General features: G+C 34.2%; 2 protein-coding genes across 6 annotated transcripts in view; one reads left to right on the top strand and one right to left on the bottom strand.

Moving 5' to 3' along the window:
* Positions 1 to 24424, bottom strand: part of COG5 (component of oligomeric golgi complex 5) — a 334355-nt gene that overhangs the window by 243000 nt on the left and 66931 nt on the right. The window lies entirely within an intron of this gene.
* On the top strand, positions 3368 to 9074 carry GPR22 (G protein-coupled receptor 22). 3 transcript variants are annotated; one of them, XM_019451186.2, is made up of 3 exons: positions 3368 to 3784; positions 4742 to 5005; positions 7428 to 9074. In XM_019451186.2, the coding sequence occupies exon 3, from the start codon at positions 7453 to 7455 to the stop codon at positions 8752 to 8754; it is 1302 nt and encodes a 433-aa protein (XP_019306731.1). In that variant the 5' UTR covers positions 3368 to 3784; positions 4742 to 5005; positions 7428 to 7452; the 3' UTR covers positions 8755 to 9074. The 3 variants fall into 3 exon arrangements, with proteins under 3 accessions (XP_019306731.1, XP_019306730.1, XP_019306729.1); XM_019451185.2 differs by having other exon boundaries at positions 4742 to 5685; XM_019451184.2 differs by having other exon boundaries at positions 4742 to 5782.

The following is a 24424-nucleotide window of genomic DNA, read 5'->3' as shown; positions in this document are numbered from 1 at the left end:
GAACATTTCATGGAGTTTTTCTGTTAGAGTATACAATTCTGATGCATGTACTTCATCGAATCATTACCATCAGTTTTCAATTATTCTCATACCAATAATGAATCACCAATGTTTTTGACTCTCTACTACCTTGGCTACTCCCCACTTGATGGAGGTTTCAGCAGATGGTCCATTTCTATTTTTCTGGTAAAACATTTGTTGTGAAAGAAATTTAAAGTTGAGGAGCCAAATGAAATTTCTGAATTGGCTTTAAACTGAAATAATTAATCCTTTCTTCATTGGGCTTTAGCATCAGAGCGAGCTGAGAGCTCTGTTAAGTATTCATTGAAAAAATACTCTTGAAGCAATACAATTTAAAATGTGATTTTCCAGCCATTAGATACTGCTTTTGTATATACACTTTGCAAACAAGTTTCAAAGCGCTTTTCAGTTGTGGTTAATTTCAATATTTCACGCAGTTATTTTTTTTATTTTTATTTATTTATTTATTTATTTTACTTACAAACTCAGAATCATCAAAAATATAGCATGAGAACCGGACACAAGCTGGATAAGAGTGAGTGGACATGAATAGTGCAGTGTAAATGTGAATAACAAACTACTCTCTCACATTCACAGTTGTTCAAACTTAAGGGAACAAATGTATACAATTAAAAATCAAAGATTCCCATATCGAAAATTTTAGGGATTAAAATTCCTAGGCAATCAAAATACTTATAACAAAAAACAAAAACAGAACTTGGGGAAAGAATTTTAATGGAGACATTTGGGGGTTTGATGCATATATATTGCTTAGTTATCATTTGCAAGGTAAAACTGTTTTTCCAGGTTATTAATTAGCTAATAATTAATCTATGAAATTATTTTATAATATAAAATCTGGTTTTAAATCACCAATTTTTCAAAATTAGTATCCGATATAAATACAAAATGTACAAGTATAAAACGTACAAGTATAAAAATTTGTTACTATGTAAATAAGAATCTTTATAAATTCTGACATGTAATTTGACACTAATTTTTTCATGAAAATAACATAATCTAATTCTGAATCCAATGGTTTAGATATTTTCATCTTTGTTAAAAACAAAACAAAGGAAGTGAAGATTATCCAGCTAACAAATCAGAGAACCTTGTAATCACCAATTTGTGGCTTTTAAAAGAAAAACTATACTAAGCATTGTGTGCAATAAAAGTAATTGTTGTGATATCTTGTGTATCCTTATTCACAAGTCACTTGCACAGGGAATAAAGAGCAATGTCCAAATCTGAGCTTTTTTGCTGCCATTATTTCTTACAGAGATACCAGAATTTTTTCTACAAAATAGTTTGAGTATAACTTGGAAATACTATATTACAGAGAATTACACAAAACACAGATATAAACTTCAACAGAAAGAATCAAAGCTATATTGTGTCCCAAAGAATGCTTGACTTGCCAAAAGTCATACAGCTAATAAGCAGTGACTGAACCCAGATCATCCAATTCTAAGTCCCAAGTATCTTCAGAATTTTCCAGAGAGAAGGCCAACTATTTGGGGGGGGTGGGGGACGGAGGTAGCAGAGTTCTAACGCTGGCACTGCTACTACCTTACCTAGACTTTTTCAAGTCATTAAACTTCTTTGTGCCTTGGTTTCCTCTACTCCATAGGGATATCTTGATGATAAACACAAGCATACTTGAACTCTTTGGCAGAAAAGCACTCTGTGTATTTCACTACGTTAATGATTTCTTTTCCCCACCGCAAGTTTCAATTGATGCTAATATCTTTTCTCTGATTCTAGTTTGAAGCTGTGATATTTGAAGCTTGAAGTAGTATTGTGTGTGTGTGTGTGTGTGTGCACGCGTGTGTGCACACATGTGCATGCTATCTTTGAACATGGCTGGCATTCTAGTGACATCGTTTTTGGCAACTTTCAAAATGCATGAAAAGTTAAGTAGCACAACATTTTAATACTTCGCATTACCAAAGCCTTGCCTCCCCACATTGTGCATAAAATTTTAGGAATTCACAACAAAATTTTCCACTCTCAACTTCTATACAATTAAAATTCATATACCACTCAGCCAGCCCCCCGTGAAATTTAAACAGTACAAGAAGATTACAAAAATGTATAATGCTTTTTAAACAAGGGAATAATTCCAGTTACAAATTAGAAATTTGGCATACATTTTAAAAAATGAACATAACTAATATTCCTAAAATAATGGAAATAAGTGATTATCAATATCCTAATAATTTAGTCATTTGCAAGGTCTTCTATTTTGTCGACAGATATAGAATCCACTCACTTTATATATTCAAATCTAAAAAAAAAACAAACATTTTTCTCAATACTGAGAATAGGTAACCAAAAATAAGAGAAATCTAATTTTAAAGTAATATTTTAAGTTAATTACTTACACCAATGTTTTTGTTCTTTTGACAACATATCCATTTTAAAATAATTTAATTTTTCAACTTATGAAGACATAAGACAAGGAAGACAAGTTAGGAAGACAAACTAACTTCCTTTTTCCTTTACTGAAATGTTTACCCAGTAACACTAGCATATGGCTACATGTAATATTTAAGGAATAGCAATCCATTAAAAGTGCCCAGGTTAAAAACAGAAATAGCCAGTTGAACTAAAATATTGCAGCGAATGATTAGTATGTATCTACTAAATAAAAGGATTACCGATGGTAAAGACTGAGTAGTAATCTGAAAAGAACCTCACATCACTAAGTCTTTATACAATGAGACTATGATAATATCAGTAGAATTTTTAAAAAATAATTTAAAGTAGAACCACCTTGGACTAATCTCGTTAATATTTTGAATGAATGAATGAGTGAATGAATACCTGAATGAATACTGCAGTCGTAACAATGTTTATTTAACACCTTGAGATGTTCACAACAATTTGAAATACAGAGAAGATGGACTTGAATACAAACAAACTAGTTGAAATTCAATGTGGTTCACAGTAAAGATGCAGTGGCTTTCTATTTGTAGAACAAAGAATCTCAACCAAAAACATATATACGACTCAAATATTCTCCAGAGCAATCATTTAGGCTTCAAAAAGAATATACCCTAAAACCACTTTCTCTCCCCTCTCCACCTCCCTGCATTTTTTTTAATGTTTGGCATAAGTGAACAACAAACCAGAATAGAATACACATTTTTAAAAGACTAATTTACTCATAGTCTATTTAAGATCAGCATACAACCACTTATAAATATAGCCTTTTAAAAAAGCATCCTTATATAAAATGGGGGGGGGGGGGGAGAGGGGGAGAGAAATCCCTGCTATCCATATGAAGCACAGTTTAAGCCCAATACAACTGACCAATCAAAATTAGTGAATGCACTGCATCTCTCTGCAGTGGAGAGAGGCGACAAGGTAGGCTGTCACTCTGCAAAAGCTGCCCCGAACAGGCTTTCCTCTGAAAAGCAGTGCCATTCCTTTTTAAAAGACTGAATCCAAATGTTGTCTCTGGAGACAAGAAGCCTTCAGTATGTTCAATTACTTCATTACGTTTTTCAGATGCTTATTGATTCCACAGTAGGAAGAGTGAGAGACTGCAGCAGCCTCTAGGCAGCACTCCACGTTCCATACATTAGCAGGACTGCTGAGACAATGGCACAGTACAGACACATATTTTCATTAAGGGCTTTTCTGAAGAGATGTTTATGACCCTCTTCCCCAAGTCCTCTGCTAACAAGTGAACAAAATGAATCAATCAAAACTGGAAACGCTTCAACTCCATCAGGAATTTATCAAACCTTTAGCGGAGGTAAGATGTGTTCCCTTATTACAGTATACGGCTGCTTTTGAACTGGCATAGTGGGGTAAAATTACTTTGAAAATTGTCAACCTAAATTTTAAGAGTTTATTTGCTTAATTCTATTTATTGCTAAACATGTCTTTTCTAGATCTTTTTCTTTTAGGACATAACATTTTAAATGTAATTTTTTTAGGATGCAATGTTAAATACCAAAAATATTCTTTGTTGATTCACTATGAAGACATCAGCTTTTAAGTCACTTCAGACCTACTAAAATATTCTTAATGTCATCGGTACAGTTTTTGCCAAGTGTTCAAAAATGCTTCTATTTCTTAAAAGAACCAGGTTTACTACTTAGCTATTACTTATTATTCAGTTTTAGGTTAAGATTATTGAGCATGTTCATTGAAAATTATTTGATTTGCAGTTACATTTTGCATTACCTTTTACATTACAACTACATGAACAATTCATCAGTGGAAATGTCTACTATCTTATCATGGAATCTGTTTTAATCAGTTAAAATTCAAACCAGGTGCTAATAATTAAACAAGCTATAATGTTTTCCAGTAGGAAATAGTGTTGAATTTATTGTAAAGACATGAGAGAATGACAGTATATTTAGTGTATGCTAATTGCTCATAATCTCCTAAAACACAGGTTAGCTTCTAAAATGAGGGCAGAAATTAGTTTTAAAAATGCAGCTTTTCTTTCATGGTTGTATTTATAATGTTACCTCTGTTACCAAATAACGTAGTATTTGCAATCTCTGTTAGGAAAAGAAAAAATTTCGTTTAAAGAAACCCTTAAATTTATTTATGAGTTGTGGCTCTAATAATACAGTTTGCTTACTTTGATAACAAATACTGGGTACAGTGCTAAAGTAAACAAAACTAAAGTAACTTTGAGTTAATTGGAAATTATTAGGAACCTTATTTCTTAACCACTTTTTTTCTTTTTCACAAGGGCCCACGGCAGCTAATTCAGTATTTACAAGTGACAATATGAAGAATGCATCTGATCAAGCACCTCCCTAGCCGACTGAACCATAAACTGCAGGATATTCTTCTAACATATGCATTTAAGACAGTAAGGAGTTAAAACCAGAAAAGACAGGTCCACATTACTGCCGGGATACAAGACATCGACAGTAATCATCCTAAGAAGAAGCTCTATAAAATAGACATAAAAAGAAAAACAATTTGACTGCAAAAGCCTAAAAACAAAATGGTGAGCTTTCTTAAAGGGGGAGTTTATACTTTAACATACCAGGATTGTGGAGCTGATTCCTGAAGAAACAATGAGACACGGATTGCCAAAAAGAGAATGCCACACATTAGCAGCAAGCTAAATGAAGCTTTATCCAAGTCTTTTCTGCACTAAATATTCAGATATTCACAGCAGCTGATATTACTACTAAAGGATTTTCCCATCTAAGTTTTATGACTATGTATCCTCTTCTAATGAAAGCAAATCAAATTAAATAGCAGATGGTTTTTATCAAAAGAACATGGACTGGATTTAGAATATAAAGCAAGTTATGTGATCAAGAAATCATTTCAAAATAATGAGGACTGCTATAGAAACAGATTTACATTTATAACAAAAGGATGTCTAAATACATTTTAGAAGCTAGAAACCGTATGTTTCCTTTTTTGTTTTCACATATTCTGGAAAATAAAGAGACACTATCACATATTCCCTCAAAGGGAAATATAATTCCTACCATTTGAGGAAGTTTCTCTTGGTCGTGACTTTCTAAGGCAAAACAAATACAAATGTTTGCACTGGTCTTTAGAAATCCATCAGCCAACTAAATGTCACAATTCATGCAGTTTGAAGTATTGGAGAGAAAATGAAAGAATTTCTACAAGACATGAAATAAAACACAGCTACTTCACTGTTGTCAGGTAAAAATTCATGTCAAAATCTGTCAATGACATCATGTATCACTTTGTGAAAACCTGCCGTGGTGAGCCAAAGGGCCCATACGGCCACAGCAAACAGGTAGGTCAGAAGATGCATGCACCACGCTGTTTACCGTTTACCAAAGACAACAACCTTGCTCTAGAGGAGATGCACCATAGCTAATTACCGTCTAACTTGGCATGTCTGCTTTATCTAATTCTAAATGTCACTGAGGTGACAAAGATGTTTCATCTGTCAGTTCCAAAAATTTGGCACACTTAGAAGTCTCCATTTTTATAGGATTTCAGTGCTAGCTAAGACTTTCACTTACTGGAGTATATGCCTCTAAGTAATACTTCATACCAAGTTCAAGAGTAATTAATAATGTTATCATTCGTGATTCTGAAACATCACCCCTAAAATAATATGAATAAAACTGTATTCTAAAACTTGTCAGAGGTTACATCACGTGAAAGGTTAACATGAATGTGGAAAATTATAATATAGCCTTTATAATTTATGTTCAATTTTGATTTTGTAGTCAAAATGCTGTACTTGAAATGTGAAATATAGTTGGTTGATTTTATATTTTAACTGAATATACTCACTCCTGACCTATTAGCCCAGAAAATCAGATATTATTTTTATAAATTACTCTAAACCTCTATACATTAAAATACAGATTTAAATGAATTAGCAAAAGAGTTGTTTTTCTAATTTTCCTCAAGATTATACACACTGGGTGATTTATACAAAAGGTTTCACAGGGATGTGTAACTTTAAAAGATTCCTCAGAAAATGGGCTTCAGATACTCCCTTTTCCCTAAAATTTCATATTTTACTTTAAAAATCCTGTTTGAACAAATAAAATCAAGAGATATATTCTTTTAAACCACTCCAAAAATGGTTATTTCTTATTAAGATATTAAATTTCAATTCCTCCTTCCACAACATGAGAGGGTGTGGTCACAAAATAAATCATTCACTGGAGTGATTTACAGCTCTTTTACCAAGTTTTGTGGTGTTATATTTTAACATAATGTCCTTTTTCATCCAATTTGTATAACATTAAGTTTGTCCATTATAAAGTTTGGTGAGCATTTTCACTACAAAATATGTAATATTTATCATTTGCCTGCTTCTGTGGGAAATAACCCCAAATATCCCCAAGCACACTGTTGACTCATGAATATGAATTTCAACCAAGAACATGGACAAAATGGTTTTAAACAACTAGTGCTCTGTGCCATTAATCATTTTAAATGAACACTCGTCCTGTTCATTTGAAACCTCATGAGAATAATTACACCTACACTAATTATGCCAGAACATATTAAAATAGCGTTTATTACCCACCTACTCACAACATTTTAAGATGAAATCTTAAAACACCGGGCTAAAATTAGTTTTGCATAGTGGGTAGCTTTATTGTACAAAAATATACTGTATCTCAATAAGCTTGAAAAACCCAAATGAGGACTATCTTTTTAGAATATTAAGAAATTCTGAACAATATAGGAGTATTCCCCACACAGTCATCTTCAAAGGGAGAAGCCAACTTCCTATTACATCGAAACAATGCAACCTTAATGTCTCCTAACTCTACCTTTGCCGTTAACAGTTTAGAAAGTTTAAAGTTAAACCAAGTACACAATAAAAAGATTTTTTTTTAACAAGGAACACATGCTTTATACGTCATTTAAATTGCCAAATATCAAAGAGTTTATTCTATTTCACTTTCTAGGGAAAACACCAACTGCTCCAAAAGAATGTGTTTTTCTCCCGTTCTGGAAATCAACATGCAGTCTGAATCTAACATTACAGTGCGAGATGACACTGATGACGTCAACACCAATATGTACCAACCACTTTCCTATCCATTAAGCTTTCAAGTGTCTCTCACCGGATTTCTTATGTTAGAAATTGTGTTGGGACTTGGCAGCAACCTCACCGTGTTGGTCCTTTACTGCATGAAATCCAACTTAATCAACTCGGTCAGTAACATTATTACAATGAATCTTCATGTACTTGATGTCATCATTTGTGTGGGATGTATCCCTCTAACTATAGTCATCCTTCTGCTTTCACTGGAGAGTAACACTGCTCTCATCTGCTGTTTCCATGAGGCCTGCGTATCTTTTGCAAGTGTCTCAACAGCAATCAACGTTTTTGCTATCACTCTGGACAGGTATGACATCTCTGTAAAACCTGCAAACCGGATTCTGACAATGGGCAGAGCTGCAATGCTGATGATATCCATTTGGATTTTTTCATTTTTCTCTTTCCTGATTCCCTTTATTGAGGTAAATTTTTTCAGTCTTCAAAGTGGAAATACGTGGGAAAACAAGACACTTTTGTGTGTCAGTACAAATGAATACTACACTGAACTGGGAATGTATTATCACCTGCTAGTACAGATCCCAATATTCTTTTTCACTGTCATAGTGATGTTAATCACATACACCAAAATCCTTCAGGCTCTTAACATTCGAATAGGCACAAGATTTTCAACAGGGCAGAAGAAGAAAGCAAGAAAGAAAAAGACAATTTCTCTAACCACGCAACATGAGACTACAGACATGTCACAAAGCAGTGGTGGGAGAAACATAGTCTTTGGTGTAAGAACTTCGGTCTCTGTAATAATTGCCCTCCGGCGAGCTGTGAAACGACACCGCGAACGACGAGAAAGGCAAAAAAGAGTCTTCAGGATGTCTTTATTGATTATTTCTACATTTCTTCTCTGCTGGACACCAATTTCTGTCTTAAATACCACCATTTTATGTTTAGGCCCAAGTGACCTTTTAGTAAAATTAAGGTTATGTTTTCTAGTCATGGCTTATGGAACAACTATATTTCACCCATTATTATATGCATTCACTAGACAAAAATTTCAAAAGGTCTTGAAAAGTAAAATGAAAAAGAGAGTTGTTTCCATAGTGGAAGCTGATCCTATGCCTAACAATGCTGTAATACACAATTCTTGGATAGATCCTAAGAGAAACAAAAAACTTACCTTTGAAGATAGTGAAATAAGAGAAAAATGTTTAGTACCTCAGGTTGTCACAGACTAGGGAAACATCTAAGTTTCACTAAGCCCACATTCAGAAATTTTAAATTTAAATTGTAAAAAAATGAAATTACTGCCAAATATAAGAAAAAAACATTTTAAGTATTGGTTATGTTGTAAATTTTCAATGTAAATGTCAAGATTAGATTAGGTCATATATATTCAATTTCTTCATTACAATGTATTTGTTGCATGGCAGTTTGTTAAAGTAATATCATGTGTATATTTTGTCAATATTATGTCCATCAGAAGATATTCATGTAAGTCATATTTTCTAAATAATAAATACATAGCCTTAAAACAGTGTATAACTTTAAAACGTAACTGACACAGGTATCTTTGCTTTTCTTTTCTTTTATAAAGTGTATTTGTTTCTAAGCCACAAACTATAGATAGATTTATATGATGACAAGTGAAATAGCACTTTAACATAAGAACAAAAATTATGGGCTCCAAGCAATCAAAATAATTCAGGATTTTCTGTATCACTCTATTAAGTTTTCTGGTATAGTCTACCTGGTGTAATATTTGATGAATCAAAAATAATGAACTGTATGTGAAACTTCATCCTTTTTCTTGCTTTTTGAATGCAGGAAATTGTAGGATTTATCAGGATTTTAAAATCTGACAACTAAGAAACAATCCTGTACATACACTCTGAGATAGAGAAACTTATTTTCTAAGATCAAGGGCACTATGCCTATAACATACAAATAAAGGGACAATAAAGGGAAGGAAGAAAACTAAAGCACCAGCCTCTTTCTTCCTCACTTTGCTGGAGTCTAAGCCAAATGGTCTGGATTCATACAACAGTAAACAGAACTATTAAAATCTGAATAAACGGGGAAAAAAAACTTTGTATCATTGTAGAGAAGATTCACAAAGCCAACTATTTCTAACTGTAGATACATGGCAACTTTAGAGTAATATGATTTACACAATGTTCCTATACTAGTTCCTATACTATATATAGTAGCTTCCAAATGTTTCAAAATACAATAGTTCTATTTCCACCCTTAAAATCATTAAAGCGACAATAAACCTTGTCAATTTTTTACTCTACACCACTTAATTTAACTTTAATCTTTATTCTGCCCTCTTCAATTCATGCTGGAAAATATAAAATTACTAAAACAGGTTTGGGAATCTCATATCAAATAAATATCTTCCAACTGTTATAATCCAATAATCTGTCAATGAGTGCTAATCATCACTGGCTGTATCAGGAAAATAGCAATAAATTATTTAAAAATAGGCTAATATAGTAGTTGCTACCTTATAAGTAATTAACTGGACAGTTTTTTATTCTATTTCTTTTACCACTGTATCCATTAAATCAAGCAGGACTTCATTTTTAAATAAAATTTTACATCAAACAATTCAATAATATATAACTTTTATGTAATTAAATGAGATTGAGATTGATCCAATGAAGTTTATGGAATACTTTAACCCTTGGGAAGTGAGCACCATGCAATAGCTTGAATTCAATGAGGTTACATGGGAAATTTAATAAGCGATTTCTTTCTGATAATAATGTTAACGTGTCAAATCATGGCAAAGGTACAGTGTCCTTCTGCCTTGTTTTCTACTTTTATGAAATTAAAGAAATGCTTCAATTTAACAAAATGTACCATAAGAAAGTAAGACATTTTGGGGACCCTAGAGAAATTCTTCATTGTTAAGATATTAAAAAATTTTTCATTCAGTAAACGTATTTGACACAGAATATCTCCTAATATAGCCATTAAAAATTTTTAAACTAATTTTATACTTAAACTTCCAAGCATAAATTATAATTGTTTTCAATTTTATAATCTTAATAAAAATTAGACTATTTTTAGAGTTTTCATATTAAGAGAAACCCTTTGTGTTTTAAATATTTTTAATCTTCAAGTCTATAAGCATGCCAAAGAACGCGGTTAAAGATATTTTTAAATATATTTGTCTAAACTGCTTTCATGCCCTCTTGTTGTCTGTAATAAGAAACCTAACAAAATAAGTAATAAATGGCAAATATTATAATGTTGCCTTCTAAACTGTTATTATTTCTACACTTGACACTAGAGCAGACAATTAACAAGCATTTTTTATCCTCCTGTAATGAACTTTCAGGTATACGAAAGTACATCCACTGATTTACAACAAAGAAAATTCAGACTTACCAAACATCTTCTAAAAGCTTTCTAATGTTAAATAGTATGTAGTATGTAAACCAAAATAATATTTATGTTAAAGGTTTAGCTTTTGAAAACAAGTCGCAAATACGCTTACAACTACTGACCTTAGCTTAAATGAGAAAATGAGAAGCTTAGACAATTTTTTTCATTAGGTGTTTGTTCTATGAAAAGGTAAAATACTTTTATTTTTCTCATGATGGACCTCATCAAAATGTGTATGTTTTTCACTGCATTTCTAATAATTTTATGGAAAAAAGCATTAATGCCAATTTTTCATGTTAGAATGAAAATTGTAAATGCCAAAGCAATAGAGGTAACAGTGAACTCAACATGGGACCCTTCATAAAATATTTTTCAACCCATATGCCAAAAATCACAGACACTGGCATCAACTTATATATAGTTAACTGGGTTAATTCTTCAAAACTATCTAAATAAAAACTATTCTTTTAAAAACTAACCAACTATGAGCTCAGTAAGATATGGAACTCTTTTGCTTGCTAGTTTCAGGAGGTTATTATTCTAGCATTAGTCCCAAAAGATGTTCAAACCTATTGTGAGAATGTAAGAATTTACTATTATGTTTTTTAAAAAATGCCATTCATAGTATTTCTGTACTTTTCACCATGGCAAGTCAAATTTTAGGTACGTGGTCTATTTCTGAAGCCCTCCCCACCCCACCCCCTGCCGTGAAATGATAGCAAAATCTAAGTTCCCTGGGCATTAAGAACCAAACTCCTCATTTACCTAAGGTTAGACTGAAAAGTGAAAACCTAAAAGATAAGAAAAAAAGGTGTTTTTCAGGCTTTATTCAACACAGTAATTTGAAAACTATTTTCCAAAGTCAATAAAATGTTGAGTTTCATTACATTTTGATGATACATTTAAGTAAGCTTTGTAAATTTGTAATTCAATTAAACTTGGATCCTTACAATGTAGAGGGCATTAGGATACACATACTCATATAAAATAAAGCTATTACCCTGGAAGTTTAATATAGAATCAAGGTAGTTAAAAGTCTGGCAATACCTACAAAAAGGCAGAATGCAGTAAATGTTATTTAGAAAAAAGTAAAGTTCTTAACAGACTTAACAAGAAAGGAAATGTGTGGGATTTAAGAACAATACAAGTAAAAGCACTGTTGAGGAAAGCTATTGAAGCATATCTGGAAAGACTAAATTGTTCTCTTTACAAGAAAAGTAATACAGTAGTGAGAAGTTAATCTGATAAGTTAAACTGGAGCCAAAAGCCGGAAAGAGGGCTTTAAATGCCAGCAGAGATACCTGAGCAGGGGAATAATACAATGATAAATGGGCTACAAATCAATCAATTAATCAATCAATCAATCAGCAATATGTAGATATGGTTGATTGGTAAGACACAAAATAGGAAGCTAAGAAAACAAACTGTTGGCTGGAAAAGACACAGAAGATGGGAAGCCACAGCCATCGCAGGGGCAGGTAACAAAAGGCCTGGCAAAAAGTGCTGGCAGTGGCTGTGGAAAGAAAGGAGCACACAGATGTGACAGGCAATTTCACATTTCACAGAATCAACAGGGTATGGTATGTCACTGGTTAATAAAACAACTGGCATAAGAAACTAAAGAATTAAAAATGAAGGCCAAAAAAGGACCATAAGAAACTAGACTCTCCTCAATGATCTAAGAACTTTTAAATTATGTTATGCATAAAGTACATGGATAATGAGGAAAAAAACAAAAACATTTCTGGCAGGACAAAAAAATTCAATTAAGTAAAATAAGTAACATTCAAGAATGTTCTAGTTATGGGGCTCCTAGGTGGCTCAATAGGTTAAGCACCCGACTCTTGATTTTGGCTCACGTCATAATCTCACGTTTGTGGGATCAAGCCCTGCACTGGGCTCTATGCCAGGCGTGGAGACTGCTTGAGAGTCTCTCTGCCCCTCTGCCCCTCTGCCCCTCCCCCGCCCACATGTGCACATGTGCTCTCTCAAATAAATAAATAAATAAAGGCTTTTTTAAAAAGTTCTGGTTATAACTATTCAAAATAAAAATTTCTAACTAATGTTTTAAAATATCCACTTCATATTTTGCATATTGGTTTATTCATTTTTCCAATGAATGCATATTTTCTTCTTCAGTAACTTTTTAATTATAAAGTTATAAACAATGGGATGATGCCAAGGTACATAAAGTAGAAAATATAAAAATCATCCTTTGCTCTTTTATTCCTAATTATGAATATCTATCAAAGTCATTATATACATGTCTCCTTCATTCTTTGTTAATGGCTGCACAAAAATAATTTTTTTAATTAAAAAAACATTTAGCAGTATTTCTAAAATGTGACAATGACAAGTATCAAATACATAAACCCTCTTCTATAATAATTTCAAGCTACATTTTTCAAGATTATCTTGAAAAAGGAAGGAAAGGTAACCTGTCAAATTTTAAGACACGTTTTCTAAATGGAGAGAAGAAGCAAGAAAAAAACATAAAATAATGTATTTTTTCTCCCTTTTCACTAAGTAAGAGGAGAAATAAAAAAAAAAAAAACTAAAGAAAACTCCTGGAACTTATTTTCTTTACATCTCAGGAAAGTGTCCTTGTACGTACTCCCATAAGCCTCCTATGGGACAGCAGTGAACTCAAGAAAGCTGAGCGTGAGATGACTAATAATAAATGTTAGGGGAAAATGGAGCTCAGACCATATAAAAGGTGGGGGGGGGGGGGAAGGAGATAATTAAACCTAGACAAGGCAGGAAAAAGATCTAAAATACTCGGAGATGCTCAGCTCTTCGAGAAGTGAAATGTGAATACACAATTGTGTGTTAGAGTTCACAGAAGAAAACTAATTTGAAGACTGACCTTTTGTAAAAGGCATTCAGAACAATGAAAGGAATTTTTTTTTAAAAAAGAAACCCTAGTTAACAGACTAGACAGATTAGTAACATAACAACATATTGCATGAGAAAAAGTAGAATATCAGGACATTACAACTCACAAGTGTTTGGAAAAGAGTGGTACTAAGATGGAGAAATAAATGGAAAACTGGGTTCATCTTAATTTAAAAGCTATCACCTCTTATTAAAGAATATTCACTTTTTGCAGGAGAAAAAGAGCTGAGCAAACTTAAAACACAATTATTTCTCCCCCTGCTCATGATAAAATAATGTGTGGCAATAATCCTAAGTATCCCTACCCTTCTATTCACACTTTTTTTTTTAAACAGACCTCTATAAGCTGTATCCTTGGCTTTCAAGCATGACAGCTTTGTACTTCCACCAGCAGGTGGTAAAAAGTGCTGTCATTCCTGTCACTGCCACCAATATCAACTCCTACCACTATCAAACCCTGAAGCATCAGGTAAGATAAAGGAGGAGAGCAGAGTGTATCTGGAATTGAGGTCATTTTCCTCGCCCTGCTTACATGAAAGCAGTATGTCATATATTTCTGAGAGGCATTAAGCAAGGTAGACTACCAAAGCACATCCAGCAATTTTTCACGGTGGAAAGTAAAAGGGACAAGGGAACCTTGTTAAGCTTATTGTTAAGATTACAGATAATTGCTTTCCACTCAGACAACTATGGACATACAATACTAGTAATAGATGCAAAACGAACATTTTTTAATTTAACATAAAATTTTTAAAATGTTAATGCTAACAAATGAGAGTCTTGTCCACATTAGACACAGACTGTAAGAGTAAGAAATACATAAGATTTATATATACAGGAGCCATTAGTATTACATACAATCCCATTGTCATATGCTGTATATTGCACATATTGTATATTGATTGCGTAAAGAAGAACTAATGATATATGTTTCACCCCAATATTGTTAATATCTTAAAACAGGTTAAAATGTAACAAATCAAATTTACGTAGTGTACACTTTAACCGTTTTCCCAATTCTGGAGTCATTCTTTTGCTATTACATTTTTTCCAACTATCACTTCTTACAAGCAACAAAATGCTAGCAAACTGTAGCTACCTAACTGTATAAAACTGTCTTGGGACACCTGGGTGGCTCAGTCAGTTAAATGTCCAACTTTGGCTCAGGTCATGATCTCGTGGTTCGTGAGTTCGAGCCCCACATCGGGCTCTCTGCTATCAGCCCAGAGCCTACTTGGGATCCTCTCTCTCCCTCTCTCTCTCTCCCTTCCCCACTCACACGTGTGCACTCTTTCCCTCAAAAATAAACATTAAAAAAATTATTTTAAAAAAAGCTGTCTTTAATCCACATGATACATGTGGATACATGATATAATAATGGTCTATAAACTACTGTAACCTTTAATAATACTTCCCCAATAAGTGCCTGATACATACTAACTGATCAGTAAATATTAGTGAAACTGAAATGAACAATTTTTAAATTTCTGACCCCATGTATCTTGTTTAGGAGAGTATTTTTCAAAATGTATCCCACCTATATCAGAATCTTTTACGGTGTTTGTTTGAAATTCCGATTTCTGGGCTCCACCTTAGACTTTATGAATCAGAATATCTGTGGTTGCAGTTCTCACTGTAAATTTTAATAGGTACTCTCAGGTGATTTGTGTGCTAAAACTTAAGAATGACTACTTTAAACACTTGAAGATGGACTATGTATCAAAGTGACAGATAGTCAAGTAACTGATCAATGAAAATATAGAAGCAGCTCAGAACTCAGACCATAATGCCTTCCTGAAGTAAAAAATGTTAAGCTTACTTCATTTAATAAAATTTTATTTGAATTCTATATATTATAATCTAGCAGGACATTCACTTCCTAAGAAATAAAATTTTATTGATTGATTGATTCGTTCATTCATTCAGTCACTCATTCCAGAAGTATTTATTGAGCATTTACTATGTACTAGCTGTAGGGATAAGAACCGATGGAGCTGGGCTTTCAGTGAACTTACAGATGATGGTAAGTGCTAAGGGAAAGTCAAACATGGTAAGGGAGTGAGAGATGAGGGTTTATTTGTGCAGCATGGTCAAGAAAGTGCACTGTTGGCACCCAGTAAATGCTGTTGCTTAAGTGAATGAGCACGGCTGTCCACAATCCTACATTCATTCAGTTAGCTGGCCCTTCGAGAATTGATGACCTGATGACTTAACTGGTCCCCTCTTCCCCAGGCATTTCCTTTTTACTGTATTTAGTTGTTAATCACCCCTATACTATTTTCATGTTAGGAGCAAATTAATTATGGAAATATGAATATCAATGGCTTAGAAAAGTGTCTAGCACAATGTTTGGCGTATACTAGGTATATTGTTACAAGGCTTGCTGACCTATAGCACTGAAAACCGAAATAGGACTGAAATTTATTCTCCCTCCAGAAGTCCACACACTATCCCAGTCCTCAGTGTTCAGTTTTCCCTGTGAGAAACCTTTCAGTAATAATCATAATCATAACCAAACTTACTGAATGCTTAATGTGTTAAATAAATGAGCTGCTGTGTTAATTCTTTAGATTCTCCTCTTATAAATCCTCACACCAATACAATGAGGGAAGTCCTGCTGACACTTTTGCTAGGGATAAGAAAACATGCTCAGAGAAGTAGGTGGCCTGCTCTCCTCCACACTGCTTGTAGGAGGTAAGACAGGGTTGGAGGCAAGGCTATCTTCCTTATGTTTTACTTCCTTAAAAAACTTATCTAGGGAAAACATTGCCTTTAAAAATCATCCACTCAGAAGATAAAATGGTACCAAATATGAAACAGGACACTATAAAGTGCTACTTACTTTTACTTCATTCATACAAAATACCCAGTTAAGTATAAAACTACACAGCTACTGTCTGTTATAACGTTACCTTATTTTGACCTAAAGGCAAATACTATACTTGCATATTTTTCTCATTTCAAAATAAAACTTCTATTAAAATGTAACACTATACATATGGGATTAAGAATTACTTTTAAGGGGCACGTGGCTGGCTCAGTTGATAAAGCATGAAACCCCTGACCAAAAGGTCATGAGTTCAAGCCCCATATTGGGCATGAAGCCTACTTTTTAAAAAATGGCAATAAGTTAATTAATTAATTAAAAATTTAAATTACTTTTAAAATAATTGCAGTGAAAATACTAAAAACTGTATTTGGTGCATCTTTTGAACAGATGTCACTCAAGTTAGATGGTTTCAGTCAAACATTTTCCTTTGTTATTATAATTTCCTTTGTGCCATCAACACAATTTAGGGAACATTCAGCTACTGTTTGATAATTTATGACAACTTTAATTTCCTATTCTGTTTTATAACAGTTAAGTGACATTGATAATAAATACTTCAAAATGGTATTGCAAGAAACTCAACCCTAGGAACATTTCTTATTAACCTTTTCACTAAGAATTCTTTCAAACAACATTGATATTATCTTCTGTTATCACTCTTCCTTTCAGCATTTTCACTGACTCACAGAACTAATCATAACATGTTATTGTTAATGAAAATGGACTGCTATGAATACAATTTAAATATATAAAGACAACAGTACAGGTGATCAGATATAGCCACCTTACAGAAAAACATTTGCCAAATAACACATTCCAGATAAACAATGACTGCAGTTTAGAAAATTAATGAATATATGAAATTCACAGGTATATTCATGGGTACAAGAATGTGTGTTTTTTCATTGGAGCAAAGAGCTACAAATTCATTAAGATCCTCAAAAAAGTATATAACCCAAAACTAAAAATCTACTAAGAAGGTAGGAAAGCAAAATTGGTAAATGCTACCTTACATCCTGCCTTATTTGAGGAAGACTGTAAGACAACTTTTAAAAACATACAATTTTAGACACAATTAAATGAAAAAATAATAAAACCAGAGCAATATAGATTAAAAGAATGGAAAAAAATTAAATTAGCTCTGGTATGAAACATACAATGCAAAATGCTTATCATTTAGTCCTGCATTCTTGCAAGAGATGAGTCAAGAACTGTCCCTATATTTTCTCTAAGATCGTATAAAGAGAGAAAAGGGATTGATTACATGACTCTTAGCATCAGTTAAATAAAAATCCTCTTACTGTTCAGTGGAAGTGATAAGTATTCCTAATATTGAGACCAAATTGCATTGCCTTTCGTGGATCTTCTCAGAAAGTACATAATGTTTAAACAATGTTTTCACAACTTTTTTTTAAGGTTATCTATTTTTTAGTAACCTCTACACCCAACGTGGGGCTCGAATCCACCACGTTGAGATCAAGAGTCACACGCTCCTCCAACTGAGCCAGCCAGGCACCCCTTTACAACTTTAAAGACAACTGAAGTGGGGTGCCTGGGGGTCTCGGCCGGTTAAACCTCCAACTCTTGGTTTCGGCTCAAGTCACAATTTCACTGTTCCTGACTTCGAGCTCCACATCGGGCTCTGTCCTAACAGTGCAGAGCTTGCTTTGGGATTTTTCTCTGCCCCTCCCGCGCTCACTCAGTGTCTCCCTCTCTCTCTCAAAAATAAATAAAACTTAAAAAAAAAAAAAAAACTCATAAAAAAAAAAAAAAGACAACCAAAGTCTCATACAGTCATTGATGTCCTTCAATGCACAATAATGGCCACAATGATCTTATGGAAAATGGAAGAAGTCTAATAAGGCTGATTATAATTTTCCTCATAGTACAATAAAGGCATCAAACTACAAGGAAATTCTGTAAAAAGAACTATATAGGAAACAATAATATAATGCAGTAATATAATTCTGGCTTAATCTAAGGATGGATTCTAGAAAATTCAAGCAGTGAATATCAAGCACTTCGCACACATCTAAGGGGTCAAGCAGACTGGCTGGAAGAAAGAGGTGGCACTTCCAAATGAAAATAAGACAGATGTTCTTAAAAACCAAAAAAGGTCTCCTCTCCTCCCCCTAATCCCCAACTTTCAGACATTCTCTAATCAAGAGAAATGGATAGACTAATTAGCCTTCAGAAAACTGTCTTGAAATATTCTTTCATCAAATTTCTAGAAAAAAAATAACTGGCAGAAAAAAGGTTAAGTGCAAAGACATAAACATGAATAACCATCTGGGCTGAGGGAAAGACCAACATGACAACACTCCACTCTTGCACAGAGGTGGCTGTTGACAAATTCTGAAAAGATAAGTTAAAGAACTGAATTTTCATCAACTGAAGATAAACCTACTTTGCCTGAAATATCTCATCCTCATTAAAACATCTTCTTCCTATCCATGATTCAAAGGTACAGTAAGTAAGAACAGATATAATAAAAGCCACAAGAGCTGAGTTTTCAGCTACATGATAAAAGACATCATATAAATATTTCGTCACTATTATTAAATACAAAAAATAAGGTATGAGTAGCTTCTACTTTTAAATACAGTATTCTTCTATCAATACTATTCATATGAAATCCAACTAACTTCTCCACTTACATAAATGTTTCTAAAAACTTGGTAACATATGTCACAGGATCTAGCAAGCAGATTCACAAAGTGCCTGAACGAAATTGCCAAGCAGCAAGAACTATAAAATCCTAATTACTATCATAAGCAAGTCTGTTATCTCGGAAGCATTAAAAAAATCATTAAAGCACTTTTAAATGGCCCATTATAATAGCACTTAACCCTCATCTGCCCAAATTTGAACATTTCATAAAAGGTTTGGGTTGTATAAACTTACAAAAGTGGTGGCGATAAGACAAGTTTGTCAACATCAATATCACAAGCAAAATTTAAGTACAATTAAGAGTACAAAGAGCAATGGGGCGCAAAGGAAAGGGAGCACATGTAGAGTAATACCCCCTTATCTGTAGTTTTGCTTTCCATGTTTTCAGTCGCTACAGTCAACTGTAGTCCAGAAGCAGATGATCCTCATTTTCCCCTACTGCCAGAAGGCCAGTAGTAGCCTAACACCACATCACAATGCCCATGTCGTTCACCTCACCACATAGGCATTTTTATCATCTCTCATCATCACAGGAAGAAGACTGGGTACAGGACAACAAAGTATTTTGAGAGAGACCACATTCACATGATTTTTATTACCATATGTTGTTACAACTGTTCCCTTTTCAAATTATTGTTGTTAACCTCTTACCGTGCCTAATTTATAAATTAAACTTTATCATAGGTATGTATGTATAGGAAAAGGCACGGTGCATATAGGGTTCAGTACTATCTGTGGTGTCGGGCATCCACTGGGGGTCTTGGAATGTATCCCCCTACAGAAAAGGGAGGGGGAGACTACTGTACCTGGAAAAACTACAGAAAGGAAACAGCAATTGAAATGAACTTTGACAGCCTCTGGGCAACAACAGTATATCAGGCAGAGATGCAAGCATGAGCAATTACAGAGAAACAAGAAAACAGAGTCTCCAGACCAGGGAACAATTCAATTTGGCTGGCGCACAGACTATGAATATGTAAGCAGGGAGAGATAAAGCTGGAAAAAAAGGCTATAATCATGTTTTATCAGGCAAAAAAAATTTTAATTTAAACCCAAAGCTCAGTGAAAATCTTTCTAGATTTGACAGTGTGTGATGGCATCTAAATATACACATACTTACACTTTTCAATCATCATAGTGTAAGCCCTCAATACTCAGACCACCATGTCAGCCTTTGACCTGGTCTCTCTACCTCAAGCTCTCACAATTTCCATTTTCCACTTCCTAAAACACAATTCTGTTAATTTTCAACCCCTGATCACAGAATATCTTCCATCAGATACCAGATACTCTTCACGGAGACTTACAATACAACATAGTATTTAAAAGAAAATAACTAAAACCCAGAGGAGACGTGGGGGTGATGGGTAAAATAGGAGATGGGGATTAAGGAGTGCACGTGTGATGAGCACTGGGTATTGTATGGAAGTGTTGAGTTACTGTATTATATACCTGAAACTAATATAATACTGTATGTTAACTAGCTAGAATTAAAATAACTTAAAATAAAATTTAAAAAAAATTTTAAAGAAAATAACTAAAATCCAAATAGTAGTAGTAACCACTCAGTATTGTTAAATGTAGAATTAGAGATATCCCACAAAGTTATACAAACACACAGCCTTGAAAAATGTCAGCAGAAAATGCAATATGCCCAATTCATTTTTTTTTTAATTTGAGAGAGAGAGAGAGACAGAATGAGCACAGAGGAGAGGGCAGAGGGAAGGAGAGAGGTGGGGGGGGTGGGGGGTAGAGAGAATCTTAAGCAGACTCTGTGCTCAGCATGGAGCCCAAGGCAGGGCTCAGTCCCACAACCCTGGGATCATGACCTGAACCAAAATCAAGAGTCAGATGCTCAACCTACTGAGCTACCCAGGCACCCATTCTTAAATGTTTTTTATTCTCCTCCAGTACTCATCTCTAAATTGAAAACCTTTACAGTAATATTTAAATATCTTGTTATCAGAAAAAAATGCACAATAAATGTACATTGTATGATGTGATTTTTGAAAAAAAAAAGTATTTTTGTATGTTACAACATAACACAACCACAAATGAAGATGTATACCCAACGTGACCTTTAAAATACCATGCAAATTTGCTCTTTACTTCCATTTCTAAAGAAAGAAAAATAAGAAGAAAGCAATATTTGGGGGATCTATTATATGCTAAGCAAGGTGAAAGGCAATCTAAAAACTCTGACTCATTAAATCTACCCTACAGTCCTTTGAAACCTAACAGTGAAGTTCACTTGTTGAAATTCACACAGTTATCATGACAGATAGAAATGGGATTTAAACCAATGTCTAGATGGTTTCAAAGCCTAAGTTCTTTTAATTTTATAGCAGGAACAGTTAAGATATTTTATGGTATAATTTTATGAGGTTTTAAAATCTCTCAAGTGTTAGTAAAGTGAGTATTACTTTGATGAAGGAAAACTTGATGAATATTTTGTTATTCTGGTTATTACATTACATTACGTAGCCTCTGTGTACCCATTTAACAAGATTTATTCATAAGTCATTTACCCTCAGTAGAAATCTTCTAAACTAATCCTTTTAGTTTTTATTTTTGCTGAACAATTAGCGCACTCTAAAATATCAACTGCATTATTTAGTTGTAGGTGGAAAGTCTCTATTAGGTGACTATTCTTAAGTATCCGCAAACCTGTTAAAGAAAGCAACAAGGGACGCCTGGGCGACTCAGTCAATTAAGCGTCTGACTCTTGATTTAGGCTCAGGTCATGATATCACAGATCAGTGAGATTGAACCCTGCGCTGACAGCACAGAGCCTACTTGGGATATTCTCTCTCTCTCTCTCTCTCTCTCTCTCTGTCTCTCAAAATAAATAAACAAACATTAAAAACAAAAGAAACAAGCAAAATACATTCTCTCGATCCTTAACCCTCTGTCAAGCAAGTATCACAGCTGGAGAAAACCCAGAGAGGTTACTTCTCTCCTCTATCTTCCAAGGAAGAGATCATCATCGTAAATAGCCATCCATCCCCAAAAAGTAACTGGATCAAGCTGGAAGATGCAGGTTATCATACAGCACATCCAAATAAAACACCATTTTATTACTCTTGAAACTGTAGGTATGTGTTTAAACCATTTATGCTCTCCACTCCGTCCCAAGATATAACTCTTCCTCAAGTCTCTGCCAAGCAAAGATTTGGATTCTGTAGATCACTCAATCAATGATCTAATACATCTCCCAAGAAATAGCATGACTTCAATTTTCAAACTTCTTTTAGCAATTTAACTTTTTCAAACAAATTATTTTACCAAACCCAAATTTATAAATAAGATAAAAGCAGATTACTCTCAATAAAGTTAAATTAAGGGATCAGTCAAGAAACTCGACAATCCCTACATCCAAATACCTAGGACTCCTCAGAACATAGTTTAAAATAAACATGATTTGGAACCACTAACCGTAATAGGACACTTTATAGAAAACACTCTGCTCATGCATTGAGATCCTATTATTCTTACATCTGTTAGAAATTAAGATGATGGGTTACCCATGACTCATAACCAGACTCCACCACACATCTGTAATCAGATCTGGGAAAAACAACCTATGTATGTCCCAAAGACCAAGAATGAACTTTATCAATCTGCATAACTCTAAAACAGTCTTAAAGATAAGAAAGATAAGCACAAAGTAGGGTTTAAAACATATGCACCAGCATAGAGCTAAATATATAAATATAGTTAGAATAAAAAGTTTTCTTTAATTCCCAAATTATCTGACTGTAAGAATCTTTAATAGGACTTGAGGCCATTACTTGTTTTTTAAGAGCAACAGGGGGACAAAATGTATCACTAGCCATGATATCAGGAGAGTAGGCGGCATATTTTACAAGCAGGATCCCACTGCAGCTGCCTACTTTAAAACCATCAGTTAACATTGTGTACCTGCATATAAGAAAGTTTTCTGTTCCCTACCAATAAAAAAAATCATATAAGTCTGGCACTTTCTTCTTCCATGAGGAAAGACATGATTCATTAAAACACTACGGGTGGGTGGGTGAGTGAGTGGGGGCATATTTTACTTTGTTTTGACTCTAATGTCTTCCTAGAGCAGACTTTTAAAGATCAGTCATTCTCTTTCCTACAGAACAACTTTCCTTTCAGATAATTGATTTGGTACAGATGCTATATGTATTAATTTCTTATTTGCTGCATAACAATTACCACAAACTTAGAGGCTTGAAAACTACTAATTTATTATCTTACAGTTCTGGAGGTTAGAAATCCAAAGTGGAGGACACCTGGGTGGCTCAGTTGGTTAAGCATCTGACTTTTTTTTTTTTTTTTTAATGTTTACTTTCAAGAGAGAGAGTGTGTGTGGAAGAGGCAGAGAGAGAAAGGGAGACAGAGGATCCAAAGTGGGCTCTGCAATGACAGTGGAGAGCCCAATGTGGGGCTCGAACCCACAAACCACAAAATCATGACCTGAGATGAAGTCAGACGCTTAACCAACTGAGCCACCCAGGCACCCCAAGCATCTGACGCTTGACTTCAGCTCAGGTCATGATCTCATGGTTCATGGGATCAAGACCCACGCTAGGCTCTGTGCTGACTAACATGAAGACTGCTTGAGATTCTCTCTCCCTCTCTCTCTCCCTCTCCCCCCACTTGCACACTTACTCTCTTTCTCTCTCTCCCAAAATAAATATTAGAAGAAAACAAACAAACAAAAAAGAAATCCAAAGTGGGTCCCAGTGGGCTAATAAAATCAAGTTGTTGGCATAGCTGCATCCCTTTCTTGAGGCTCTAGGGGAGAATGTGTTTCTTTGCTCATTCAAGTTGTTGGCAGAATTTAGTTCCTTCTGGTTGTAGGAATGAGGTCGTCCTCACTTCCTTGTTGACTGTCAACTAAGGACAGTTCCCAGCTTCTAGAAGACATTTCCATGTCTTGGCACATGGCCCCCTTCCTTTATTTTCAAAGCCATCGACTCTGGTTAAGTACTTGCATACTTCAAATCTCTGCTGCCTCTTCTGCCATTACTGCATTACTCTGACCACTCTTAGGCCTTCCTGTTCTACTTTTAAGAACTCATGTATTGGGGCGCCTGGGTGGCGCAGTCGGTTAAGCGTCCGACTTCAGC

This window comes from Panthera pardus, unplaced genomic scaffold, assembly GCF_024362965.1.
Source record: "Panthera pardus isolate Hobbes unplaced genomic scaffold, ASM2436296v1 HiC_scaffold_8, whole genome shotgun sequence".
In the NCBI taxonomy this organism is placed as follows: domain Eukaryota; kingdom Metazoa; phylum Chordata; class Mammalia; order Carnivora; family Felidae; genus Panthera; species Panthera pardus.
The sequence above is the reverse complement of the archived record's forward strand: the minus strand, read 5'-3'. Positions and strand labels throughout refer to the sequence as shown.